The 26560-nt window shown below is 38.5% G+C and overlaps 1 protein-coding gene across 2 annotated transcripts in view; it reads right to left on the bottom strand.

Annotated features, from left to right (window-relative positions):
• SPATS2 (spermatogenesis associated serine rich 2) overlaps nt 1-26560 on the bottom strand; it is a 158882-nt gene that overhangs the window by 24165 nt on the left and 108157 nt on the right. For both annotated transcript variants that reach the window (XM_046011141.1, XM_046011140.1), the window contains exons 3-7: nt 11696-11775; nt 7981-8089; nt 6347-6396; nt 3981-4242; nt 1510-1686 (exon numbers count right to left, since the gene is read on the bottom strand). In XM_046011141.1, coding sequence (XP_045867097.1) covers nt 1510-1686; nt 3981-4242; nt 6347-6396; nt 7981-8089; nt 11696-11775 — 678 coding nt within the window. The remainder of the gene's footprint in view (nt 1-1509; nt 1687-3980; nt 4243-6346; nt 6397-7980; nt 8090-11695; nt 11776-26560) is intronic.

The following is a 26560-nucleotide window of genomic DNA, read 5'->3' as shown; positions in this document are numbered from 1 at the left end:
TACACTGGATGGAACTAACAGCAGATTAGAAACTGTTAAAAAAAAAAAAAAAAAAAGATTAATGGATTTGAAGATAGCAACTTCAAAAATGATCCAAATGAAATCAAAGTAAGAAAAAACGCTAAAAAAATAAGTATTTGAATATGTACCAAAGTTTCAAAACTAAGTGACAAGACTCAGTAGAATATAATTCACCATGTAGACACTGTAAAATTAATAAAATTCTCTCTGTGTAGTAAAATTGAAACATTATATGTGGGTAAGTCGACTTTGTAGATAAAGATGAAATATATTTACCTACCCAACACATTCCAACCAGTTCTGAGAGTTCTACTGACCTTTCTATATTCACCAATGTCAAAGTTATATGTACAATTGATAGGTGGAATCATGGATCTAAGTTTTTAATGTGCCAACATACAGATTTTCCATTTTGTATTTAAATTCCTCTTGATTTCTTTCCAAATCTACTCAAAAGCTTTCAAGCCTCATCCTTTTCTTTTTGTTTGACTGAATATTTTTTGATGTGCTTTTCTGCACCAAGCTGAGGGTTATGTTAGATTTAAAAGGAAAGCTTCAGGGGAGCCTGGGTGGCTCAGTGGATTAAGCCGCTGCCTTCGGCTCAGGTCATGATCTCAGGGTCCTGGGATCCAGCCCCGCGTCTGGCTCTCTGCTCCGCAGGGAGCCTGCTTCCTCCTCTCTCTCTGCCTGCCTCTCTGCCTACTTGTGATCTCTCTGTCAAATAAATAAATAAAATCTTGGGGAAAAAAAAAACTATAAAAAAAAAAAGGAAAGCTTCACTAATTAAATTTAGCTCATGTGGAATAAATAATTCAATGAAGAGCTACAGGTTACAAGTGTCTTTTACATTTCTGTTTCTTTGTGGAGTAGACCACCTTCCTTGCTTAGATGTGTGACACTCAGAGAGGCTGTCCTCTCTACCTGTTTAATTACTGCCTGATTATTTAAATGATTATTACAGTTAAAAAAAAAAAAAAGCAAAGAGCTACCACCAGTCAATGCTGAGTACTTACTTAAGAGAAAATGATCTTGTTTAAAGCTCCAGTCTGACAGATATTACCAAGAACGCGAAGTTGTGAAGAGAAATGAAAATATATTTTTAAAATGTCATGTCAGAGATGGCAGAGCTTTTTACTGTTAAGTCAACCAGGAGATAAAAAAGAAGGAAACAGTACAAAAATGTTGCAGTAAAGCAAATAAACAAGTTAATGTTAGCAGAAAAGTCATTCCTGACCAGTAGAGTTTGACTTTCATTCACTAAAAGGATCCCCATCATTGTGACAAGACTGCACAACATCTAAAATACTATCAAACTCCAACTGTGCACACGGAGTTAGACAGGGGTAATCACTGCCTAAAAAACAGAAAACGTATTACCTGCTACCATTTTGAGACCTTATCTGTGGGAACAAGGAGATGATCTGCCCTCACTAGCCAAAACCGGATTTTTTTGTTTTGTTTTCTCTCAAAGGTAGGCTTCTGATTTACCTAGCTTTTTGTTGGTGGAGAGCGGAATGTCTTCCATCCCCAGATTTGCAAACTGAGGTGCTGTGGTTGGTCGTGGAAGAGTTCTGTTAGCATTCCTATTTTGTTGAGAATTCTGAGTCGACTGCATAGTCAAGGACTTAGGCTCAAAATCAGAGATGCCATTCTCCAGCATGGACCCTGTCAAAGAAAGAGGCCAGTATTTTAGAGTAAAATTTAGGGGTATATCAATCAAGCAGTCTTAAGTATAAACAAACAAGAAAGGTAAAAATGTTCCAGCAGAACTATGCCTCTTAAAGGCCGTGAACGAAAACGACTGACAAAACAGAACAAAGAGCAGAAGCAGTTGGAGCGTCAGGCTCAGCCCTACGCTGTGTCCTGAATGAAGACAAGTCTGTGTTAACCCATTGTGAGATAAGCTAGCTTGTTCCCTGTATCTTGGTAGCTCTGGGCACAAGGAAGTGCAGAGAGTCAATAGCACTAATTTCTGATAGCTTCTGTAAGTTATGTTAAGGAAAAAAGAGTTTTACACTGTTCCAGGGAACAAAGAATTTTGAAAGTTTTAGGAAAAAGGCAAAGAGGAAATAAGAGAAGAGCTAGCTCAGCAAAAAAAAGGAAGCTACTGACTGTCTTTGCTTTGTTTGACGTCAGCATAGGTGCTGTATCTTTCTCTAAGTCTTTGTGCGTGAGCAAACTCCTCAATAAAAGAACATCAAAGAAGTATAGGATAATTCTTAAATCGTCATTACATTAATTAATAATTCCTGTTAGCAGGAACAGAGCAAGGGGACATGGATTAACAAACAGGTAATTAAAAAACCAATTTTAAAAGAGATATTCCCCGGGCACTTGGGTGGTGCAGTTGGTTAAGCACCTGGTTCTAGGTTTTGGCTCCGAGCCTGATATCAGGGTGAGGAGCTTGAGCCCCATGTTGGGCTCCACGCGTAGCACAGAGTCTGCTTAGCTGTCTCTTTCCCGCTCCCTCTGCCCCTCTTCTAAGTGTGCATTCCCTCTCTCTCTCTCAAATAAATAAATCTTAAAAAAATAAAAATAAAAAAGATATTCCCAATATATTCCCAATATTCATCAAAATGGTTAATAAAACAAAATATGTGCAAGATATGTGAATTTACAGCTAACACTAATCTTAAATCTTTACTAGAAAACAAATGTGGGGCTATAAAAGCCGACAGTCTACTGCTCATGAAAGCCATTGGATTACAGTTATTATTATCTATTCTTCACTGTGTTGAGTCCTAGAATAACACCACTGACAGCAACTCCTCATTTTCTTAGTAAAACACAATTAAAAAAAACTCAAGGTCACCTTTTGTAATCTCTAACTACTAAGGGATTATTAAATTAGAAGATTTCCACAAGACTGACTTAAACTGGGCACCTGGGCAGTGGCTCAGTTGGTTAAGCAACTGCCTTTGGCTCAGGTCATGATCCTGGAATCCCGGGATGGAGTCCAGCATCAGGTCCCCTGCTTGGCAGGAAGTCTGCTTCTCCCTCTGACCCTTCCCCCCTCGTGCTTTCTCTCTCTTCCAGATGGATGAATAAAATCTTAAAAAAAAAAAAAAAAAAAAAAAAAAAAAAAGGCGGGGGCGGGGTGCATGGGTGGCTCAGTGGGTTGGAGCCTCTGCCTTTGGCTCAGGTCATGGTCCCAGGGTCCTGGGATAGAGCCCAGCATCGGGCTCTCTGCTCAGCAGGGAGCCTGCTTCCCTTCCTCTCTCTGCCTGCCTCTCTGCCTACTTGTGATCTCTGTCTGTCAAATAAATAAATAGAAGTCTTAAAAAAAAAAAAAAGACTGACTTAAACTAAAATTAAAATATGAGACAATGGAATAAAAATTATATTTTTCTTTGCCTTTGATAATTACAGTTGACCCTTAAACAATGTGGGCATTGGGGCACTAACCCCCCCACCGTCCCCTGCAGTTGAACATGTTTATATAACTTCGCCTCTCCCAAAACTTAATAGACTACTGTTGTTGACCAGAAGCCTTACCAAAACATAAACTGTTGATAAACACATATTTTATACTTTATATGTATTATATCCTGTATTCTTAAAATAAAGTAAGCTAGAGAAAAGAAGTTGTAATTAAGAAAATCATTAGGGCACATACTGCACGGAGCACTGGGTGTGGTGCATAAACAATGAATTCTGGTACACCGAAAAGAAATTTAAAAAATTAAAAATTTAAAAAAAAAGGAAAATCATTAGGAAGAGAAAATATATTTACAGTACTGTATTGTATTTAAAAAAAAAAAAATCCACATATAAATGAACCCACATACCCATGTTGTTCAAGAATCAGCTGTACAAAATGTGACTCTTTCATATAAAAGGCAACAAAAACTAAAAAGTAAAAAGCTAAAATTGAATGTAATTTGACTGCTTTCTCAACCAGGAAGCCCTTGTATTTTTCAACAGAATGCAACTTTTCAAAGACCTGTTAATAAACTCACCTGCTCTATCCAGCATATCTGGTGTGGCAGACTCAGGATCTTCCAGTTCTCTGGCATCTATTGAAAGTATCTCCATACCCTCACTGAGAGAGTCCACAGACTCAGTATCATTGATGGCACCGTTGACATGGTAACCATTAATACCACCTTTCTCTGAAGAAGCCACAGACTGTTCCTCTTGAATGGAAACCGATTTACTGGAATCTGGGATACTGTTACTTGGTTCTGCTGAAGGCTTGGGTTTGCTTTTCTTCTTTTTGTTCTAATGATTATTAAAGATTTGGAAAAAAGAAAAGAAAAAGAAGACACCCGCCGAACAATCCAGAGTGGTAACTCTAGTTACCAAAGATAGTCAATGTTACCAATTTCTCATATGCTCTTCCAGAAACTGAACATATTTTTGTCTATCTTGGGCTACTGACTAAAATAACTATGTAAAATGCCTTGGATGAGCTCAAACACATAAATATAAAAAATTTATGTATGGTAAAACCTACCATAAGCAAAATCAAAAAACATAAATTTTAAAATGTGAAATACATGTCCAACGTATATACAAAACATTAAATGTATACAGAGGTCTAACAAAAACCAAAGAAAACAATAACCCAATAGAAAAAACTGGTATAGCACAGAAACTTATGTAATGAAGTGGAACCTCAGTCTAATAAGAGACAGAAATTAAAATTGCACGGGAGAGGACTCTGGGAAGATGACAGAGGAGCAAGCACCAGTCATCTGTCTTGCTAGACAACAATTACACGGCAGAATCTGTCTGATATAACTATTTTGGAACCCTGGAGTCTATTGAAGGCGTGCAATTTGCAGGTGAAGACCTGGACAGTAAATTGTGGTTAATTTCAGTTAGTGTCAGCTCCTACCATAGAAGCAGTTCCTCTAGGGGAGAGGAAGCTATGCACCTGTTCTTGGAGCAGCTTGCACAAATTATGGGAGCCAGGGTAGACAAAGAGAACCCTGTCCTCCAAATATTGGGGATCTGTGCTCTAGTCACTGATTGCTGCTTTTGATCACAGAAGTGCAGACAAAGAGGCAGGCATCAGTGCTATGGCACCTCCTCCCATTGTTCCAAGCCCCATCCTCTTTGGCTGAGTGACTTCCAGGGAAATAGAAAGAGCCGTGCCCCAGGAAACTAACAATAACAAAAAATAAGAAAACCCTGAGGAGGGGCACCTGGGTGGCTCAGTGGTTTAAGCCTCTGCCTTCAGCTCAGGTCATGATCTCAGGGTCCTGGGATCGAGCCCCACATTGGGCTCTCTGCTCAGTGGGGAGCCTGTTTCTCCCTCTCTCTCTGCCTGCCTCTCTGCCTACTTGTGACCTCTCTCTCTGTCAAATAAATAAATAAAATATTAAATAAAAAAAAAAAAAAAACCCTGAGGAAGGGGGAGAATCTGATTTCTAAAGTTACCACACTGTTAGATTCAAAGGTCCAGTTTTCAAAAAAAATCCCAAGGCACAAATCCACACAAAAAACAAGTATGGTCTATTTAAAGGAAAAAACAAAACAAAACAAACTAAAAAAAAAAACACAGAAACTGCTCCTGAAAAGATCTCTTGGCAGATACATTAAAGACTAAAGTAACTGTCTTCCTCTTAACTATAGAGGACAAACTGCTGGTCACCAGCGGGGAGGTGGGGAGGGGGAAGGGGGAAATGGGTGATGTGGATAAAGGAGGGCCCTTGTGATGAGCATGAGTGTCGTATGGAGTGTTGCATCACTATATTGTACACCTGAAACTAATATTACATGGCATGTTAACGAACTGGAATTTAAATAAAAACTTAAAAAGAAAATGAAATAATTCTCTTAAAGTTGCTCAAAAAAAACTACAAGATGTAGAGAAAAATCAAGAAAACAAAGTATGAACAAAATGAAGAATCAATAAAGAGATAGGAAACCTAAAAGAAATCAATAAAGAAATACTGGAGCTGAAAAGTAGGGTAACTGAAATTTTAAAATTCACTAAAGAGAGTCAAAGGCAGATGTCAGCAGACAAAAGAAAAAAACAAATCAGTGAACCTGAAGATGGGAGAATGGAAATTGTCGAGTCTGAGGAACAGAAAGAAAAAATACTGAAGAAAAGTGAACAGAGGGACGCCTGGCTGGCTCAGTCTGTAGAGCATGTGACTCTATCTCAGGGTCATGAGTTCAAGCCTTAAATCATGTGGAAGAGACTGTGTGGTACTCTACATACGCAACTGTGTTTCGCTGTCACTGAGGACTTTTTTAAACCAGAGGAAGTGAAGTCGCATATGTAAATCTTTTCTTTCAAATATTTTTGCAGGACCTAAATTTTTTTAATAATACAAGTGCCAATATTATGGTCTTAAATTTAATTCATTTTTACCTTTTTCTTGCCTGTTACTGTCCATTCTTTGAGTACTTCACTGGCACTACCTGTAAAAGAAACCAATTAACAGATTTTTTCTCTCCTACCACATGCCTGGTCAACCAGGAATTAGTGTCCCTGCATTTTGTAATTGCTGGACAATTTCCAAAGTTCCTAATAGGGAAAGGTTAAGGTTCAAGTCTCTGAGCTAATGTAATAAGACAATCACATTATACTTATGGAATATCTCTCCATTTAGATCCCCCTTCACGTAATTTCCTTAGTAAGTTCTTCTAAGAAGAGAGTAATGTAGCCTGAACATTTTGAAGATACTTTTATTTATAAAGTATAGACCAAACACAAAGATAACTGGTTTTAGCCCAAATATGCTATGCCCTCCCCTCTAGAAGATCACGTACTACCTTGGCTATGTTGTTTTATTATTGTCTATTATTTATTAAGATTTTATTTATTTATTTGACAGAAAGAGACACAGCGAGAGAGGGAACACAAACAGGGGGAGTGGGAGAGGGAGAAGCAAGCTTCCTGCTGAGCAGAAAGCCTGATGGGGCTCCATCCCAGGACCCTGGGACCACGACCTAAGCTGAAGGCAGATGCCTAACGACTGAGTCACCCAGGCGCCCTAGGGCTATGTTGTTTTAGACAGAGCTATACACCACCCTAGACCCAAATACCAACATTATAATGAAAACAGATGATGATAAAGAAAAACCCTACTGTATTTGGGTCTGTTTCTTATACACTGACAAATCCAGAAGAATAGAAACAGGAAGACCTAATGTGGCGCTGCTGTTCAATGAAGCAATAGCTGCAGGCCAAGTTTTTCTCAAACAAGTCATGTGGAAAGAAGTTTATAAAACACTCGTCAACTCTATAAACTGAAAGCTGAGCTAAACACACCATTCTTCTGTATGTTCGATAAGGAAACTAGGGCTCCTGGGTGGCTCAGTCGGTTAAGCATCTGCCTTCCGCTCAGGTCGAGATCCCAGGGTGCTGGGATTGAGCCCCATGTCAGGCTCTCTGCTGGTCAGGAGCCTGCTTCTCCCTCTCCCTGCCCCTCCCCTGCTACTTGTACTCACTCTCTCTCTGTCAAATAAATAAAATCTTAAACACACACACACACACACACACACACACACACACACACACCTCTTTAGATAAGGAAACTGAAACCCTTACATTTGAATCACTTGCAGGAACCAAACTAAACAGTCTAGAAGCCTGGAGAGAATGCTGAATCCCTGAATTTTTCATCTGTCACTGGACTGCTGGGTCACTGGTTTGTCACTAGGAGTTTCTTAAATTTGTATTCAACCCAGTTTCAGTCAAGTCTCTTATACCACTAGTCACACAATTTGTTCTTAAAATTAACAGAAAACATTTTGAGTAAAATGAGCTTTCTTAGTTTGTATCCTATTCTAAGATATCATACAGCTTATGAATGAATTACTTCTAGGGCTGAAAGAGGTATCTTCAAAAGGTATCTTTAAAAAAAAAAAAAAAAGCCATGTTATCGTGGGGTCTGCTGTATCACCTATGAAACACCAGACTGCCAAATGAATGTTACAGAAGTCTGAAGCAACTTCTATTTGAACAAATATAAACTTATTTAAAAACTGAACAAGGATTACCTTCCATGAACGCCTGTACTGTTTTGTCCACACAATTATCAAAGTGCTGCAAAACCAGGATGATTTCATTATTGCTCTTATTGGGAACTATTGCACGCACCGCATTTATCTGGAAAAGACAACAGGATCATTTAATTCTAGCATCAGTTCGTCGGTTGGCAATTGACGCCTATTACAGAGAGTAATGGAAAAAATGGTATGTATCGCTCTTTAATGTCAGTGAGAGTACGTACAACCATCTCACTGGAAATGACTAATAGATGAGTGATAACAGCCATAAGAAGTTAATTTCAAAACTCAGAAAAGCAGAACATTTCTAGAAATAGAAGATATGTGCTAGATTTTATTTCAAGAAAGGGTGGTTTAATTGGATACCAGGTATTAACTTAGCATCAATATTTCCTCATCTTAGCCTACCATGGAGAAAGGAGAAAGCTGAATGTAAGTAACAACTTACATTTTTCAGTAGTATTTTTCAAAACATTTTTACTTCAAAAAAGAATTTTTTTACTTCGTAACACTGCATTGTATAATAACACTATAATTTAAGTTATTATAAACTGTTTCAGGCATACAAAACATAATGAACACTCACTACATGACAGTTGGTTTAATACAATAAAGCAGACGGGCACTGAAGTCCCCATGAAGTCCCACATAAAACTCATCCCCTTCCTCTTCACAGAGATTTCTGCCTTGAATTTGGTATTATCTTGATACAGGTTTTTGCACTTTTATGATGTATATATCCATAGGTAATATATACTATCGTTTTGCCTGACATAAATATATCGTACGTATCTATCTTCAATTTGCTTTTTTCACAAAACATCTTTTTTTAGATTGTTTTGTACATAGATAAATGCATCTCTTATTTATTTTAACTGCTACATAACATTTCTGTTGTATGAATATAGCCAGTTTATTCATTCTCCTGTTGATGGCCACTTACGGTGTTTCCAATGTTTGGCTATTATGAAAAATTCTGGAATGAACATTCCTTTGCTTATTTGCTGCTGAATTTTCAGTGCTTTTAACAATGTTTATCACATTGTAAGCAATTAAAGAAGAAAAAAAAAATCACACCGGTGAAGAGTGAGAGAATGTCTCTATGGTATATAATCACTAGAATTCCTGAATATTAGGGCATCTACAGATTTGTTATATAACACCAAGTTGTTCTCTAAAATAGATATGCCAAGGAGTGCCTGGATGGCTCAGTTGGTTGAATTGGAGGACTCCTGATTTCAGCTGGGGCTATGGTCTCAGGTCATGGGATCTAGCCCCTCCCAGCAGGTTTCACCCTCAGTGGGGAGACTGCTGGAGGTTCTCTCTCTCCCTCTCACTATACCCTTTCCCCTGTTTGTGCATGCTCTCTCTAAAATAAAACAAATCTTTAAAAAAATTGTTTTAAATAAAATAAAACAGAAATGCCAATTTTGCTGGATTTATTCCTAAGGTTTTCTTTTTAATTCAAGTATAATTAATATACAGTGTTGTATTAGTTACAATATAATGATTCAACAATTCTATATATTTCTTTTTTTAAGATTTTATTTATTTATTTGACAGACAGAGATCACAAGTAGGCAGAGAGGCAGGCAGAGAGAGAGAGGAGGAAGCAGGCTCCCCGCGGAGCAGAGAGCCTGATGCGGGGCTCGATCCCAGGACCCTGGGATCATGACCTGGGCCGAAGGCAGAGGCTTTAACCCACTGAGCCACCCAGGAGCCCCTTACATAATTTTTCTTATATAATTTTATATATGTATCTCTTTTCTGTCCACTAAAAGTTTTTACTCATTTGCTTTATTCTATAATATTCAAAAAATATTACTAAAAAACTACAACATAATATTACTAATGCCAAAACACTGAATACAATTAAAGATCTGCAATTCTTTTTGTCTTCTAAAATATGCCTCTAAATACATACAGATGAATACTGTGTTCAGAAGTCAGTTGGAAGATTTGTTCTAGTTCACCCTTTCCCTGAAGGTGAAATATTTTTAGGATCTCAACTTTATATAAGACCTTAGCCTCAAATCCTAACCCAGGACAACCCTTGGGCTTTAGGGCCCTGTGTGGTAAAACCCAATTTTTATTGAGACTGGCAACAATGGCCTAATGGACAAGGCACTGGCTTCCTATTGAGACTGGCAAAACACATCAGAGTTACCTAGCTCAGGCTTACCACTCTGTTTTTTTTTTAAAGATTTTATTTATTTATTTGACAGAGAGAGATCAAAAGTAGGCAGAGAGGCAGGCAGAGAGAGTGAGAGGGAAGCAGGCTTCCTGCTGAGCAGAGAGCCCAATGTGGGACTCGATCCCAGGACCCCGAGATCATGACCTGAGCCGAAGGCAGTGGCTTAAACCACTGAGCCACCCAGGCGCCCCCCACTCTGGTTTTAAATGTCCTCTATATCTTTGGTCCCTAGGGATATCCTTTACTTTTTGTGTTATGGTAAGCATTTTAAATGATGCACGTTATTTTTCATTCTGCATTTCTAGGTATTTTATAACAGGAATGTTTCCAGGTTCTTTAGTCAGCCATACTGCTTAAAAAGAAAAGTACTTTTATATATGAAGAGAAATAAAGTATCTTGTCTAAATAATAATCAGAGTCTGCATTAGAACCTAAGTCTTCTTTAGTATAATTGCTTTTATATCATTCTACCCTTTTTTTGTTTTGGGCTTACCTGAACAATTATAAGGTTTAAAACTACACAAAGTGGAAAGGTATATAATGTATAATCCAAAGAGGGCTAATCTGTAATATACATTTTTGAGATGAGCAAAAAACTTAGTACTGATCACTATAAAACGGACTGTAGGCAAAACTTACAGATTCAGTGATAAAAGATCCTGATAACTTAAAATGTGAGAGTGTTTATATTAGTCAACAGATATAGTATATCTGTGACTCCATAATCAACAATATACTTTTTTTTTTTTAATATTTTATTAATTTGACAGAGAGAAATCACAACTAGGCAGGGAGTGAGGAGGAAGCAGGCTCCATGCGGAGCAGAGAGCCCAATGCGGGGCTTGATCCCAGGACCCTGGGATCATGACCTGAGCCGAAGGCAGAGGCTTTAACCCTCTGAGCCACCTAGGCACCCCTATAGTTTTTTTTTTTTTTTTTAAGATTTTATTTATTTATTTGACAGACAGAGATTACAAGGAGGCAGAGAGGCAGGCATTGAGAGAGGAGAAAGCAGGCTCCCCGTTGAGCAGAGAGCCTGATGCGGGGCTCAATCCCAGGACACTGAGATCATGACCTGAGCCGAAGGCAGAGGCTCAACCCACTGAGGCACCCAGGTGCCCCAACAATATACTTTTCTTAATAAAATAGAGAAAGCACATAAAGTGTTTATGTTTTTCTCAATAAAACTCATTAAGGGTTATATTACTAAAAACACCTGTTTTTCTTCCAGAGGATTACTACTTGGAAGGTCTATTTCTCTTCTTGCTCTGAACTCTACAAATGTATGGAAAGATCCTACTCAGGTTATTCCTTAAAGAACATTGCCAAATGAGATACATACTTAACCATCTACTATATATTATTTGTTATAATATTAACTAATATTAATGATACTAATTATACAAACAAAATCATACTTTTCTTTCTTAATGAGTTTGTGTAGGCACTGATTGTATTAGCATCTAAATTTTACTGACATTCAAGCTTACTATCCATAGTAACTAGTCATACCTTCTCTTTCATGTTCTCAAAAGCTCCTCCCTGGGCCAATACAGTATTGGACTGCAAATCGAAAATGAATCCTGACGTATCTGCAAGAATAAGAATGAAAAAATATATTCAACAAGATCCAAAACTAACATGTGATCCATCCCCCAAATGGAAGGGCCATTCCAGCTGCTTTCCTCTCATCAACAGTTAACAATTTAGTTGCTATTTTGTAAATTCTATTCTATATATAACTGATAACTACACTTGAGTTAAAATCATAACATTTGACTTTAATAGAAACTGTCAAGAGCTACAGAAAGACACTAAATACATCAACTATATAAGACTGTCCAGCAATCCTTGACATCTTTGTTAACTTCCTAATTTAAAAGGCCCTTTAGAAATGCTGCAAGTGAATAGTTCCCCAAGGTGAAATTTAACGCTAATGAATCTGAAAATGTGAATATGAGAGGTTCTATACCATTATTAACAACACATAAAACTAATTTCCATCTTCTGGACTGCATCACACACGTTCTTTGATTAAAAAAATCCCTCAATACATTCATGTTTGTATCCTCAACATACTGCTTAACAAAGCAATGTACCTGAGCTTACACTATGAGCACAAAATGGGAAAACAGTGCAATGTGACTGATTACAAAAAGTTTGCCTTCCTTGCGATTATAAAGAAAAGGCGATCTGCAAATTTAATCAATTTCTTTACCTTGGCTATGTGATCCATAAATTACCTCAGCTTTAACACTTGACAACCTGGTTTTAATCTAATGAGATGCAATGGCGGGACATGGTTAGAGTACTTCTCAAGGTCTGATGTGGTAACTTATCATCTGGGGAATCTCAGGTTAAAATGCAGGTTCTGGTTTGGTAGTTTGGCTTATGGACTGAGATTTGTACTCTCCAGAGGTATCAACACTGCCGATCTATGCGCCGTACTTGGGAGTAGCTTGGGAGTTATAATTTCAACAAAGCAAGCAAAAGGAGAAATTTTAAGAAAAGAGGTTGCTACGGTTTAAGTGTTTGTGTGCCCACCCCCTACTCCCGCCTGCCACCACTCAGCACCAAATTCCTATGTTGAAATTCTTAAGTGTTAGTGTTGTATAACGGTATTAGCAGTGGGACTTTGAGAGATGCATAGGTCGTGAGAATGGAGTCCTCATGATGGGATTAGTGCTTTTATGAAAGAGACCCCACAGAGCTCTCCAGCCCCAGGACATATGGTGGGAGCTCGCAATGAGAAGCAGTCTGCAGCCCAGAAGAGGACCTCACCCAACTACGATCTTAGACTTCCAGCCTTGAAAACTGTGAGAAATAAATTTCTGTTGTTTCTAAGCTACCTAGTTTGTTATGGCAGCTAGAACAAAATAAGACAGGGGTATAAAAAAATATAGTAATATTCTAGTACACTTTCCAAATTCTTTTGCTATCATTATAAATGTGTTTTAATTAAAGCCTCTTTTCAGGGATGAAAGGCACAGCATAGGGAATATAGTCAATGGTACTAGTAACGTTGCATGGTGACAGGAGCTACACTTGCGGAAAGCACACCATAATGTATAAACTTGTCAAATCACGATGTTGTACACCTGAAACTAATGTAACACTGTGTGTCAGCGATACTTCAATTAAAAATAGTAAAGATTCATTTACAATTTAATTCTGGTTTTCAAATACTTCCTAGTTCCTATGAAGACTGGTAATTCATAAGTTAGAAATGTAACAGCATTTTGGTACTAAAAGTGGAAAAGAGGACATGAATAGAGTCGATGTTATTCCAAGAGAAACTACGACTGCCAATTGCCAATATAACAGTGAATTTTTTTTTAAAGATTTTATTTATTTTCGAGAAAGCACAGATTGAGAGAGATCACGAGCAGGGGGAGGGGCAGAGGGAGAAGCAGACTCCCCACTGAGCAAGAAGCCGGATACAGGACTCGATACAATACCAGGACTCTGGGATCATGACCCCAACCAAAGGCAGACGCTTAACAGACTGAGCCACCCAGGCGCCTCAAAACCATGAATTAATTTATATTTAACCTCTGTAATACTGGCAGTTTTCAGACTGTTGCCTAAATTAAAAATTAGTTTGCACTTCAGGCAAACTCAGTATTTAAGTCTGAGTTTTCCAGATGACTATATAACATGGTTAACTCTCAATTATCTTTATTAACTGAAAAAAGTTTTGAAAATCCTGTATCGTCAAAATACTATCCAGCAACCTACTTAATTGCCACAGGTTAGCCAAATGATTTAACTTGGATATTATAAGTTCTCTCCCCTAAAGACAAATTAATGAGCAATGAGATCATTCAAAGAATGTCAATAATCTCATTAAAGAATCAAACCATCAAACTCTTTTAAGGTGGAAGCAAAAGAGCATTTTGGCGTCTGTATTTAAATGAACTATTAGTATTACTAGCTTCTTACACATCATCTAACACTTTATTTTTATCCTTTAACAACGAATTAGATTAGACAAAGTACAAAATTAGCATAAGTATTATTAGGGTTTATCTGGCATACATACCGGTTAGGGTAACGATTAAAAATACATACAGTGGTCAGGATCGCAGTAGGAAACAAATGGCACACTCAACTTGGGAAATCTGAGCAGAGTTTAATAAAGGGACCATTTTGAAAGGTGCTAGTAAGGAAGAGGGAAAGCAAAAGACACAGTGCAGTATCCTTGGCTAATAATAGCAATGTGCCTGGCTACCCTGAAGTTATAAAGAGGTGTAGGGAACAAGCAATTCCTGGAACCCAGAGACTCAGGCTCTTTCATCTGTTTCATCTGGTATGGAGAGGGCCACAAGACCATAGCTTTGACCTTTGGTCAAAGGACAGTGACCTCCCTCAGAGAAAGACTGGGAAATAAAACCACCACCTCACTCTCCTCCCTGTCTCTGATCTCCCGTCGCCAGTGCCTGCCTAAAGGCCAAACCCAACTAGAAGCTGAGAATGAGAGCCACTGAGATAGTGCATACAGATCAGCCTCTCACAGCACAAATGCAAATTTCATATTTACACTCTAAATCAGAAGTTCACCAAAAAGGTAAAGCAGTAATTCAACATCTTAACTTGCCTACTCACCAGCTAATATTGCCTCATTTAACTTAAACCAACAACTCAAGTAGATTCAAAACCTTGCTTCGGGGGTCCCTGGCTGGCTCAGTGGGTTAAAGCCTCTGCCTTCTGCTCAGGTCATAATCCCAGGGTGCTGGGATAAAGCCCCACATTGGGCTCTCTGCTCAACAGGGAGCCTGCTTCCCCCTCTCTCCCTGCCTGCCTCTCTGCCCACTTAGGATCTCTCTCTCTGTCAAATAAATAAATAAAATCTTTAAAAAAAAAAAAACAACACAAAAAGCTTGCTTCGATGAACTGGTGTTCAAGTGCCTCTCAGCATTATAGATAAAGTTATTTTTTGCTCCCATCAATAATATTTAGTAACTGGGGGCACCTGGGTGGCTCAGTGGGTTAAAGCCTCTGCCTTCGGCTCAGGTCATGATCCCAGGGTCCTGGGATCGAGCCCCACATCGGGCTCTCTGCTCCGCAGGGAGCCTGCTTCCTCCTCTCTCTCTGCCTGCCTCTCTGCCTAGTTGTGATTTCTCTCTGTCAAATAAATAAAATATTAAAAAAAATTTAAAAAAAAATAATATTTAGTAACTTAACAATTTTCTTATTTTTTCAAACAAAGACAGCCTAAGATTTACTTAATTCCACTGGTAGGAAATGAGGATATCAACCTTTGATACCTATCCTATGATAGAGAACGTGTGTACTCTGCAAGAAATAAATCTTTTTTATAGATTTTATTTATGTGTCAAAGAGAGAGACAGCCGAGTACACAAAACAGAGTGGCAGGTAGAGGGAGAAGCAGGCTCTTCACTGAGCAAGGAGCCCATATGGGGCTCGATCCCAGGACCCTGGGATCATGACCTAAGCTGAAGGCAGATGTTTAACCAACTGAGCCACGCAGGTGTCCCAAGAACTAAATCTTTAAAGAACAGTTCAGTTTGGGGCGCCTGGGTGGCTCAGTGGGTTAAGCCTCTGCCTTCAGCTCAGGTCATGATCCGAGAGTCCTGGGATTGAGCCTCGCATGGGGCTCTCTGCTCAGCAGGGATTTTGCTTCCCCGTTTCTCTCTGCCTGCCTCTCTACTTGTGATCTCTCTGTCAAATAAATAAATTAAAAAAAAAAAAAAAAAAGAAAGAACAGTTCAGTTAAATACTACCCTCACATAAGACATAAAGGATACCAGGAAATCTGAACTTTCTTACCATTTATTTCACTCTATTACAAATCACCTCAGAAGTTTCTTGGAATTATTTCAAATAGCACACATTTAGGAACATTTTGGGAAAAGTATGTTATTTACAGTATCACTGACATATTTGCAAATACTGCAGGCTTTGTTTTCATTGTTTTTGCTGGCTTCAAAAATCAGACAAAAGTTGTTTTAGGCACTGAGGATGACACAGAAATATCTGAGTCTGATAATACCATGTGTCAAACCAAACCTGAATAAGTTTTGTTTTTTTTTTTAAACTGAGGTATAATTGACAGGTGTACAACATAATGATTCATAATTTATATATATTGTGAAATGATCACAATAACTGTAGTTAACATCTGTCACTATACATAGCTACGAAAATTTTTTTCTTGTGACAAAAACTCTTAAGATCCACTCTCTCAGCAACCTGCAAACATGCAACGTAAATGAATTAGGGTTACCATGCTTTATATTACATTCCCATGACTTCTTATTTTTACAACTGAAAGTCTACTTTTTGACCCCTTTACCCATTTTCACTCCCCCTCCTCTCTGGTAACCACAAATCTGTTCTCTGTTTCTACGAGCTGGTTTTTGTTTTTTAATATTTCTTGTATAAATGAGATCATTGGATATTTGTCCTTCTCTGACATTCACCCGGCATAAGGCCCACAAGGTCCATCCATATTGTCACAAATGAGAAGATTCCCTTCTTTTTATGACTAAATGATATTCCATTGTGTGGGAAGTTCCTTTGTTTTTAATGCTGAATAATATTCCAGTGCGTGTGTGTGTGTGTGTGTGTGTGTACACATTTTCTTCATCCATCATCCATCCATCTACTGCCGCTGAACGGTTGCTTTGTTATTTGGCTATTGTAAATAACGATGCAATAAACACGGAAGCGCATATATCTTTCTACGTTAGTGTTTTTGGAATTGCTGGATCATGTGGTAGGTCTGTTTTTAATTTCTTGAGGACCTGCACACTGTTTTCCATAGTTGCTATACCAATTTACATTCCCACAAAAAGTATGCAAGGGTTTCCTTCTCTCTACATCCTAGCCAACACTTTTTTTTTTTTTTTTTTTTTTAAGATTCTGTTTATTTGAGAGAGAGAGAGCGAGCAAGCAGGAGCAGGGGGAGGGGACGGGGCAGAAGGACATGACCTGAGTCGAAGGCAGATGCTTAACTGACTGAGCCACCTAGGTGCCCCAACACTTATTATTTGTCTTTTTGATAATAGCCATTCTAATGGGTGAGAGGTGTTATCTCATTGTAGTTTCGATTTCATTTCCTTGATGATTAGTAATGTTGAGCACCTTTTCTTTTTTTCCCAGTAAAATTTTAATTTAAATTCAATTAGTTAACATAGAATGTATTATTAGCTTCAGAGGTAGAGTTCAGTGACTCATCAGTCTTACATAAAATCCAGCACTCATTACATCATGTGCCCTCTTTAATGTCCATCACCCAATTACCCCATCCCCTCATCTCCCTCCCCACCAGCAGCCCTCAGTTTATTTCCTATGATTGAGAAACTCTTATGGTTCGTCTCCCTCTCTGATTTCATCTTGTTTTGCTTTTCTTTCTCTTCCCCAAGATCCTCTGTTTAGTTTCTATGAATTCCATATATGGGAGATCACATGATAATTTTCTTTCCGATTGATTTATTTCGCTTAGCCTAATACCCTAGTTCCATCCACATCGTTGCAAATGGCAAGATTGCAATTTTTGATGGCTGAATAGTATTCCATTGTGTAAATATATCACATCTTCTTTATCCATTCATCTGTTGATGTACATCTGGGCTCTTTCCATGGTTTGGCTATTGTGGACATTGCTGTTATAAACATTGGGGTGCAGGTGCCCCTTCGGATCACTACATTTGTATCTTTTGGGGTAGATACCTAGTAGGTTGAGTGCCTTTTTATGTACCTGTTGACCATCTACCTGTTAAGTCTTCTTTGGAACTGAACCTGTATATTTTTTTAATACATGTATCTTAACAAACTTTGAAATAGTCTGAATCTATTGATAATCTGTAATTTCACCTGAAGACCATACTGTATTGAATGTTTTAAAACTCATTTTGTTAAGGGGCACCTGGGTGGCTCAGTGGGTTAAGCCGCTGCCTTCGGCTCAGGTCATGATCTCAGGGTCCTGGGATCGAGTCCCGCATCGGGCTCTCTGCTCAGCAGGGAGCCTGCTTCCCCCCCGCCTCTCTCTGCCTGCCTCTCTGTCTACTTGTGATCTCTCTCTGTCAAATAAATAAATAAAATCTTTAAAAAAAAAAACAAAACTCGTTTTGTTAAAAGTTCTGATTATATTCATACCTATCAGAATGACCATCAACAAAAGAGAGAGGGAGAGTGGGAGAGAAAAAGAATAAGTGTTGACCAAGTGCATGGAGAAATTGGAATCCTCATACACTGCTGATGGGAATGTCAAATGGTACAGCTGCTGTGGAAAGTTATATGGTGGTTCCTTAAATAATTAAATGTAGAATTATTATGACCAAGCAATTCCACTTCTGAATATATACATAAGAGAACTGAAAGCAGCAACTTAAACAAATATTTCTATATCTATGTTTATAGCAGAATTATTCACAAAAGCCAAGATATAGGAACAACTCTTCAATGTCCATCAGTAGGTGAATGGATAAAGAAAATGCTGTGTGTTTATGTACACACACACACACACACACACACACACACACACACACTATGGAATATTATTCAGCATTAAAAAAGGAAGGAAATTCTGACATATACTACAATATGGATGAACTTTGACATGTCATGCTAAGTAAAAAAAAGCCAGTCATAAAATGACAAATACTGTATGATTCATGAAAAAAAAAAAAAAAAACAATTTCAAGAGAATGGTTATTTTCCTTTAGTTGAATTGACTGGCTATGTTCAGGCTAAAGGAAAACTTCAGGTTATTTAACTGCTCATGAGATACATTTCTGTAAGAATTGGCACTTAACCTCTTCTCTTGAGTCTACCTTTCAATTTTTAAGAGGAAGTTGATACAATTTGAGAAAATATGACAAGTGGTCATCACCGTTCTTAGGTTATCTGTACATCTAGGCTTTCTTACCTGTGGGCTTACTTGCATTTAATTGGAGGATGGCCTCTCTTTGACCGTGGTGAAATATGAATAATTTTGTTACCCAGCTTGTTTTATGTATGTGTAAGGAATATCAGTGCGTAATAACAAGAATCTGAGATCCTTAGAAGAAAGGTGATATACAGGTACTGTTAAAATAATGGCAACTGGGGCGCCTGGGTGGCTCAGTGGGTTAAAGCCGCTGCTTTTCGCTTGGGTCATGATCCCAGGGTCCTGGGATCGAGCCCCGCATCGGGCTCTCTGCTTGGCGGGGAGCCTGCTTCCTCCTCTCTCTCTCTCTGCCTGCCTCTCTCCCTACTTGTGATCTCTGTCAAATAAATAAATAAATAAAATCTTTAAAAAAAAAATAATGGCAACTTGAGAACTAATGTTTGCTGAGTTCAGCACTAAGGTTGTACAGCATTAAGCCTGGATTCTGTCCTTGATTCTGCTATAGGTTTCTTATTGTGTGACTTTGGGTAAGATATGGTACCATGACTGATTTTTCTTATCAATGTAAAATTAAGTTAAAGTATTTTGGAAAAGATTATAATTCCATCTTTTTCTTCATTGTCAGAAGGGATAGTACAGTAATTTGTGTCATCTATATTAATAGAAAAACATGTAAACAATCAAGAATCCTTAATTTTTAGTTGTTATATTCAAAGATACAAATTCAGTAGCTCCTATAAGAATCCATGCCTGGATCTGAGTCCCCTCTATACTTCTCTCTACTGTAAGTAGCCCAGAATGTGGGAGATAGGCTTTTCCAACAACGTAGACAACCTGCTCATAATCAGATTGAATTCACTTCAGTACTTTTCAAAGAGTCCTACTGAGGGACGCCTGGGTGGCTCAGTTGGTTAAGCCGCTGCCTTCAGATCAGGTCATGATCCCAGGGTCCTGGGATGGAGTCCCGCATCGGACTCCTTGCTCAGCAGGGAGTCTGCTTCTCTCGCTGCCTCTGCCTGCCCCTCTGTCTGTGTGTACTCTCTCTCTCTGGCAAATAAATAAAATCTTAAAAAAAAAAAAAAAACTAAAAAAAAAAGAGTCTTACTGTGTGTTCATAATATCAACTAGCCTAAACCTTTTTAGGACCCTAACTAGTCGAGCTTTTAATAATCTCCACCTCATAGTAGTTTATTGTGGGGAACTATTGTATGTATTTCATACTGTGTAGTTTAATAAACTAATGCACAGTTGCTATCCTATTGAGAAGATTTTTATTTTTTCCTGGTCTCTTGCACTAGACTATAAAACTCTAAGAGAACAGAAACCGTATATGTCTTGTTCTCCAGTGTATCCTCAATGCCTAACTTGGCTCATGGTAGGTGTTTACCAAAAATTTACTGCAGGAATTTGGAATCTCAGTAAAGGATCCCTACATTTTAAATTTACATTAGAAAAAATACTATTTTCTTAAAATCTTTTTTAATCAGAAATTTTAAAAATTGATTTTATTTGTCAGAGAGCAAGAGACAGAGAGAGAGAGAACACAAGCAGGGGAGAGGCAGGCAGAGGGAGAAGCAGGCTCCCCACCAGATAGCCTGACATGGGGCTCGATCCCAGGACCCTAAGATCATGACTAAGCCAAAGGCAGACGCTTAACCAACTGAGCCACCCAGGTATCCCTAATCAGAAATATTAAAAAAATTTATTTGTGCAGAGCATCTGGGTGGCTCAGTCAGTCAAGCATCTGCCTTCAACTCAGGTCACGATCCCAGTGTCCTGGGATCAAGTCTTGTGTCAGGCTCCCTGCTCAGCTGGGAGTCTGCTTCTCCCTCTTCCTCTGCCCCTCTCTACGCTCATGTGTGTGTGCATGTGTTCTCTCTCTTTCTCACTCTCAAATAAATAAATACATAAATCTTTAAAAAAAAAAATCCATCTTGGTTGCTGATGGCCAAACACAAAAATCTTCTCAGTAGATTGCAAGGATACAGACACAGTTTTATCAACTGGCCTTCCTATGCATCTCAGATGACTACTGTTATGTTTTATGTGTTCAGAAAAATCCACACTTTCACTATCAATCTGCTAAGTGGGTCTTCAATGAAAGAAGTAGCCTTTTATTTTCCTGCTTCATTTTCTTTCACTTGCCATAGTCTTAACAGATGGTTAAAAAAATTTTCTTTACTTTGCCCCTTTGAGAGCTTCTCCAACTACATTCTAAAGGATGTTGTGCTTCTTCTTCTAAGACAAAGCAATTACACGGGGAAATTTCCAAACTTCTAGAATGAGTTTTGACTTTTCCAGGTAGAGCTTGCTGGAAAGTCAGGGTTTTTATTAAAGACAGAAACAAGCAACTGAAGCCTACCTCACTCTTGCCAATAGATTTTCCTAGGTTCCCATCAAGTGCAACAGAATAAGCTTTTTTTTTTTTTAAGTTCCAAGAATTCTTGAGGGTCTTGTTTAAAAGGTTTACTGGTTCAAATGATAAATTCCTCCATGAATGGCGATTGGATAGGAAATTCTATCCACCTTTCAGAAACCTTCTTAGTAATGTACTCTAGAGAATTGCCAGGAGGCAATGATATTGATTTTAATGCCCAACCTCTTCTGTCTCAATGCCATCTTCCATTAGTTTGGAATTAGTTCTCCCACATATGAAATTAAATGCACAGTTAAAACAAATTCTTTCCTACTCCTCCTGTCCTTCAGATTCACAGGAATTCTACCAGCTTTTCCAGGAAAAAAAACTCAATTTCATAAATTAAAAAAATTAAAGCATTTGAGAACTATGATTTCTTTTTTTTACTTTTTTTAAAAGATTTTATTTATTTATTTGACAGACAGAGATCACAAGTAGGCAGAGAGGCAGGCAGAGAGAGAAGAGGAAGCAGGCTCCTCAGGAGCCTGATGCGGGGCTCGATCCCAGGACCTTGGGATCATGACCTGAGCCAAAGGCAAAGGCGTTAACCCACTGAGCCACCCAGGGGCCCCTGATTTTTTTTTTTAAGATTTTATTTATTGGGGTGCCTGGGTGGCTCAGTCGGTTAAGCCGCTGCCTTCGGCTCAGGTCATGATCTCAGGATCCTGGGATCGAGTCCCGCATCGGACTCTCTGCTCAGCAGGGAGCCTGCTTCCCCCTCCTCTCTGCCTGCCTCTCTGCCTACTTGTGATCTCTCTCTCTCTGTCAAAAAATAAATAAAATCTTTAAAAAAAAAAAAAAAAGATTTTATTTATTTATTTGACAAACAGGGACCACAAGTAGGCAGAGAGGCAGGCAGAGAGAGAAGAGGAAGCGGCTCAGGTCATGATCTCATGGTCCTGGGATTGAGCCCCACATTGGATTCTGCGTTTATCCTGGAGTCTGCTTGAGATTCTCTTCCTTGCCACCTACCCCACCACTCATGCTGTATCTCTCTCTCTCTAAAATAAATAAATAAAATCCTTAAAGAAAAAAATAAATTGCGATGTGGTTAAAAGATGAATAGCCAGTAAAAACAGGAGAAAAAAGAGAAAGCATGGATTCTGGATAATCTAAAAACCAGAAAATCAGTCTGCAAATGAATCAGATCTTATAAAATGCCTCTGGTGAGCTGGTCACTTAAGTCTGAAGTAAAAAAGAGTTTTAGTTACCAACGGCCTATTTTCTCTCTCTCTTACAAGTCAAACCCTCATTTTTAGATTTCGGTAAAATTTATCTAATTAATGAGATTGTTAATTCCTGTTTATTATATAATATATGCCATAGTTCTGGGCTTAAGATGGATTTGGTGAACTGAATGTACCATTAAAAAAAAGATATTAGTGGGGCATCTGGGTGGCTCAGTGGGTTGAAGCCTCTGCCTTGGGCTCAGGTCATGATCTCAGATTCCTGGAATCGAGACCCGCATCATGCTCTCTGCTCAGCAGGGAACCTGCTTCCCCCTCTCTCTGCCTGCCTCTCTGCCTAATTGTGATCTCTGTCAAATAAATAAATAAAATATCAAAAAAAAAAAAAAAGAAATTAGTTCCTACTCCTCACTGTCCTTCAGATTCTCAAGAATTCTACCAGCTTGGGGTGCATGGGTGGCTGAATTGGTTAAGCATCTGCCTTTGGCTCAGGTCATGATCCCAGAGTTCTGGGATGGAGCCCCACATTAGGATCCCTGCTCAGCAGGGAGTCTACTGCTCCCTCTTCCTGACATTCCCGCTGCTTGTGCTCTCTGTCAAACAAATAAATAAAATCTTAAACAAACAAACAAACAAACAAAAAAACTCTACCAGCTATCTTAGGAAAGAAACTCAATTCCAGTAAGTCAATAAAATTAAAATATTTAAGAGCTATGATATTTAAATGTCAAAGAAATCTTTAATTACTAAGCTCAGTACAGACTAGATGGTAGAATTCCTGAGAATCTGAAGGAGAGTGAGGAGAAGTAATTTTTTAAACATTCCCGCTGCTTGTGCTCTCTGTCAAACAAATAAATAAAATCTTAAACAAACAAACAAACAAACAAAAAAACTCTACCAGCTATCTTAGGAAAGAAACTCAATTCCAGTAAGTCAATAAAATTAAAATATTTAAGAGCTATGATATTTAAATGTCAAAGATCTGAGAGGTGTTCTTTTGTCATTGTAAAAGACCTTGCTTTGGACGTTCCTTCTAGCACTGTATAACAGTGAACATCTTCCCTTTCCAGCCCATCCCAATCCCTGTGCTTCAAATGAACAAGTAATCCTAACTGCGTAAGCTATCTCTAACAAAACAGCCCTGTCTCATAAAATCACAGCACTGCAAAATCTGTCACTCCTTACTCATTAGCCTTCATGCAAGTAAGAATTAAATCTGTCTGCTTCTTCTTTCTTAAACTGGAAAAATTATGTATCAGTTATCTACTTTGATTATAAATATTTCTATTTCCAAACAATTGTTTTAATTACCACGAGGCAGATACTAGCTTTTAACTGTTACACTTGTGAAGGTAAGACACACGTTACCTAAATAACACATTTAAGCTCACTCTGTCCTAATAGAACATCTTTTTTAAAAAGTTTCTTTACTCTGGGGGTGCCTTGGTGGCTCGGTCGATTAAGCACCCAACTCTTGAATGCAGCTCGGGTCATGATCTCAGGGTTGTAAGACCGAGCCCCTCATCAGGCTCCACATTCAGGAGGGAGTTGGCTTGAGATTCTCTCTCCTCTCCCTATGCCTTCTTCCCTACTCACACTCGCTCTCTCTCTCAAAATAAGTAAATAAATCTTAAAAAAATAAAAATTTTTATTGTGAAATATAACACATTTATAGTGCACACACACAAATAAAGTATCACAGTTTAATGATTTATCACAAAACAAACACTCAAATACTACTACCCAGGTTAAGAAATAAAACTGAGCCAACTGAGCCACCCAGGTGTCCCTAGTTATTAATTTTAATGTAATACTGCATTGATATTAATTCTTCTCCTTTATGATTAGTACTTTTTATGTTTACTTAAAAACTCTTTCCCGGGGATGCCTGGATGGCTCAGTCAGTTAAGCATATTCCTTCGTCTCAGGTCAGATCCTAGGGTCCTGGAATCGAGTGCCACATCAGGCTCCTTGCTCAGTGGGGAGCCTGCTTCTCCCTCCACCTGCTGCTCCCCCTGTTTGTGAGCTTTCTCTTTCTCTGACAAATAAATAAAATCTTAAAAACAAAACTCTTGGGCACCTGGGTGGCTCAGTTGGTCAAGCAACTGCCTTTGGCTCAGATCATAATCCTGGAGTCCTGGGTCCCAGGAGTCCTGGCTCCCAGGTCCTTGGGGAGTCTGCTTCTCCCTCTGACTTTCTCCCCTCTCATGCTCTCTCTCATATAAACAAATAAAAATCTTTAAAAAAAAAAAATCTTTCCCTGAGATGATTTCACAAACTTGCTTCAAAATAATCCACTGCGGTTGGATAAAAGTATAGACAAAAAAGATTAGCCATGTGTTGTTAATTATTGGACCTGAGTTATGAGTATTTGGGAGTCCATTGTATTATTTTTTTTTTTTAGAAGCTTGAAAATTTCACTAACAAATTTTAAAAAGTGTTATTAAAAACTCCTGGAACTTTTTTTTTTTTAAAGATTTTATTTATTGGGCGCCTGGGTGGCTCAGTGGATTAAGCCGCTGCCTTCGGCTCAGGTCATGATCTCAGGGTCCTGGGATCGAGCCCCGCATCGGGCTCTCTGCTCCGCAGGGAGCCTGCTTCCTCCTCTCTCTCTGCCTGCCTCTCTGCCTACTTGTGATCTCTGTCTGTCAAATAAATAAATAAAATCTTTAAAAAAAAAAAAAAGATTTTATTTATTTATTTGACAGAGAGAGATCACAAGTAGGCAGAGAGGCAGACAGAGAGAGAGAGGGGGAAGCAGGCTCCCTGCGGAGCAGAGAGCCCGATGCGGGGCTCGATCCCAGGACCCTGAGATCATGACCTGAGCCGAAGGCAGAGGTTTGTTTAACCCACTGAGCCACCCAGGTGCCCCAAAAACTCCTGGAACTTTTAAGTGATTATAGCAAGGCTGCAGGACACAAGACTAATATACAAAACTCAACCACTTTCCCATATAAAAACAATGAAGAAGTATTTTGAATTTGAAATGAAAAACAAAATATAATTTACATTAGCATCCCCCAAAATGAAATACTTACATATAAATCTAAGACCTATGAGGAAAACTATAAAACTGAGGAAAAAAAAAAGGAAAGCACTAAATAAATAGGAGACATTCTATGTTTGTAGATAGACTCAAAATTGTCAAGATGTCAGTTCCTAACAACTTTTTTTTTTTTTAAGATTTTTGCTTATTTATTTGACAGACAGAGATCACAAGTAGGCAGAGAGGCAGGCAGAGAGGGGGTGGGGAAGCAGGCTCCCTGCTGAGCAGAGAGCCCCATGCGGTGCTCCATCCTAGGACCCTGAGATCATGACCTGAGCCGAAGGCAGATGCTTAACCAACTGAGCCACCCAAGCGCCCCACTTCCTAACAACTTGGTCTATAGAGTAAATGCAATCCCAACCAAAATTCCACCATTTTGGGATATTGACAAAATGATTCAAAAATGTATATGGCGAGACAAAAGACACTAAACAGCCAATACAATATTGAAGGAGAACAATCCTGAAGACCTGACACTACAGTTATTCAAGACATATTATAAAACCACAGTACTCTCTCTCTGTCAAATAAATAAATAAAATCTTAAAAAAAAAGGGGGGGGGGTCACCTGGGTGGCTCAGTGGGTTAAATATCAGGCTCTCTGCTCAGCAGGGAGCCTGCTTCTCCCTGCCTCTCTGCCTACTTGTGATCTCTCTCTCTCTGTGTCAAATAAATAAATAAAATCTTTTAATAAATAAATAAATAAAAATAATAAAACTATAGTACTCAAGGCAGTGTAGTATTGGTGGAAAAAATAGACCAAAAAAAAAAAAAAAATCAATGGAACAGAATAGAGAGCTAAGAAATAGACTGACATAGATTTAAGGCAACTGATCTTGGCAAAGGAACAAAGGCAATACAATGGATCTAAGTC

This window comes from Meles meles, chromosome 7, assembly GCF_922984935.1.
Source record: "Meles meles chromosome 7, mMelMel3.1 paternal haplotype, whole genome shotgun sequence".
NCBI lineage: Eukaryota > Metazoa > Chordata > Mammalia > Carnivora > Mustelidae > Meles > Meles meles.
Note: the sequence above shows the minus strand (reverse complement) of the source record. Positions and strands in the feature narration are given on the sequence as shown.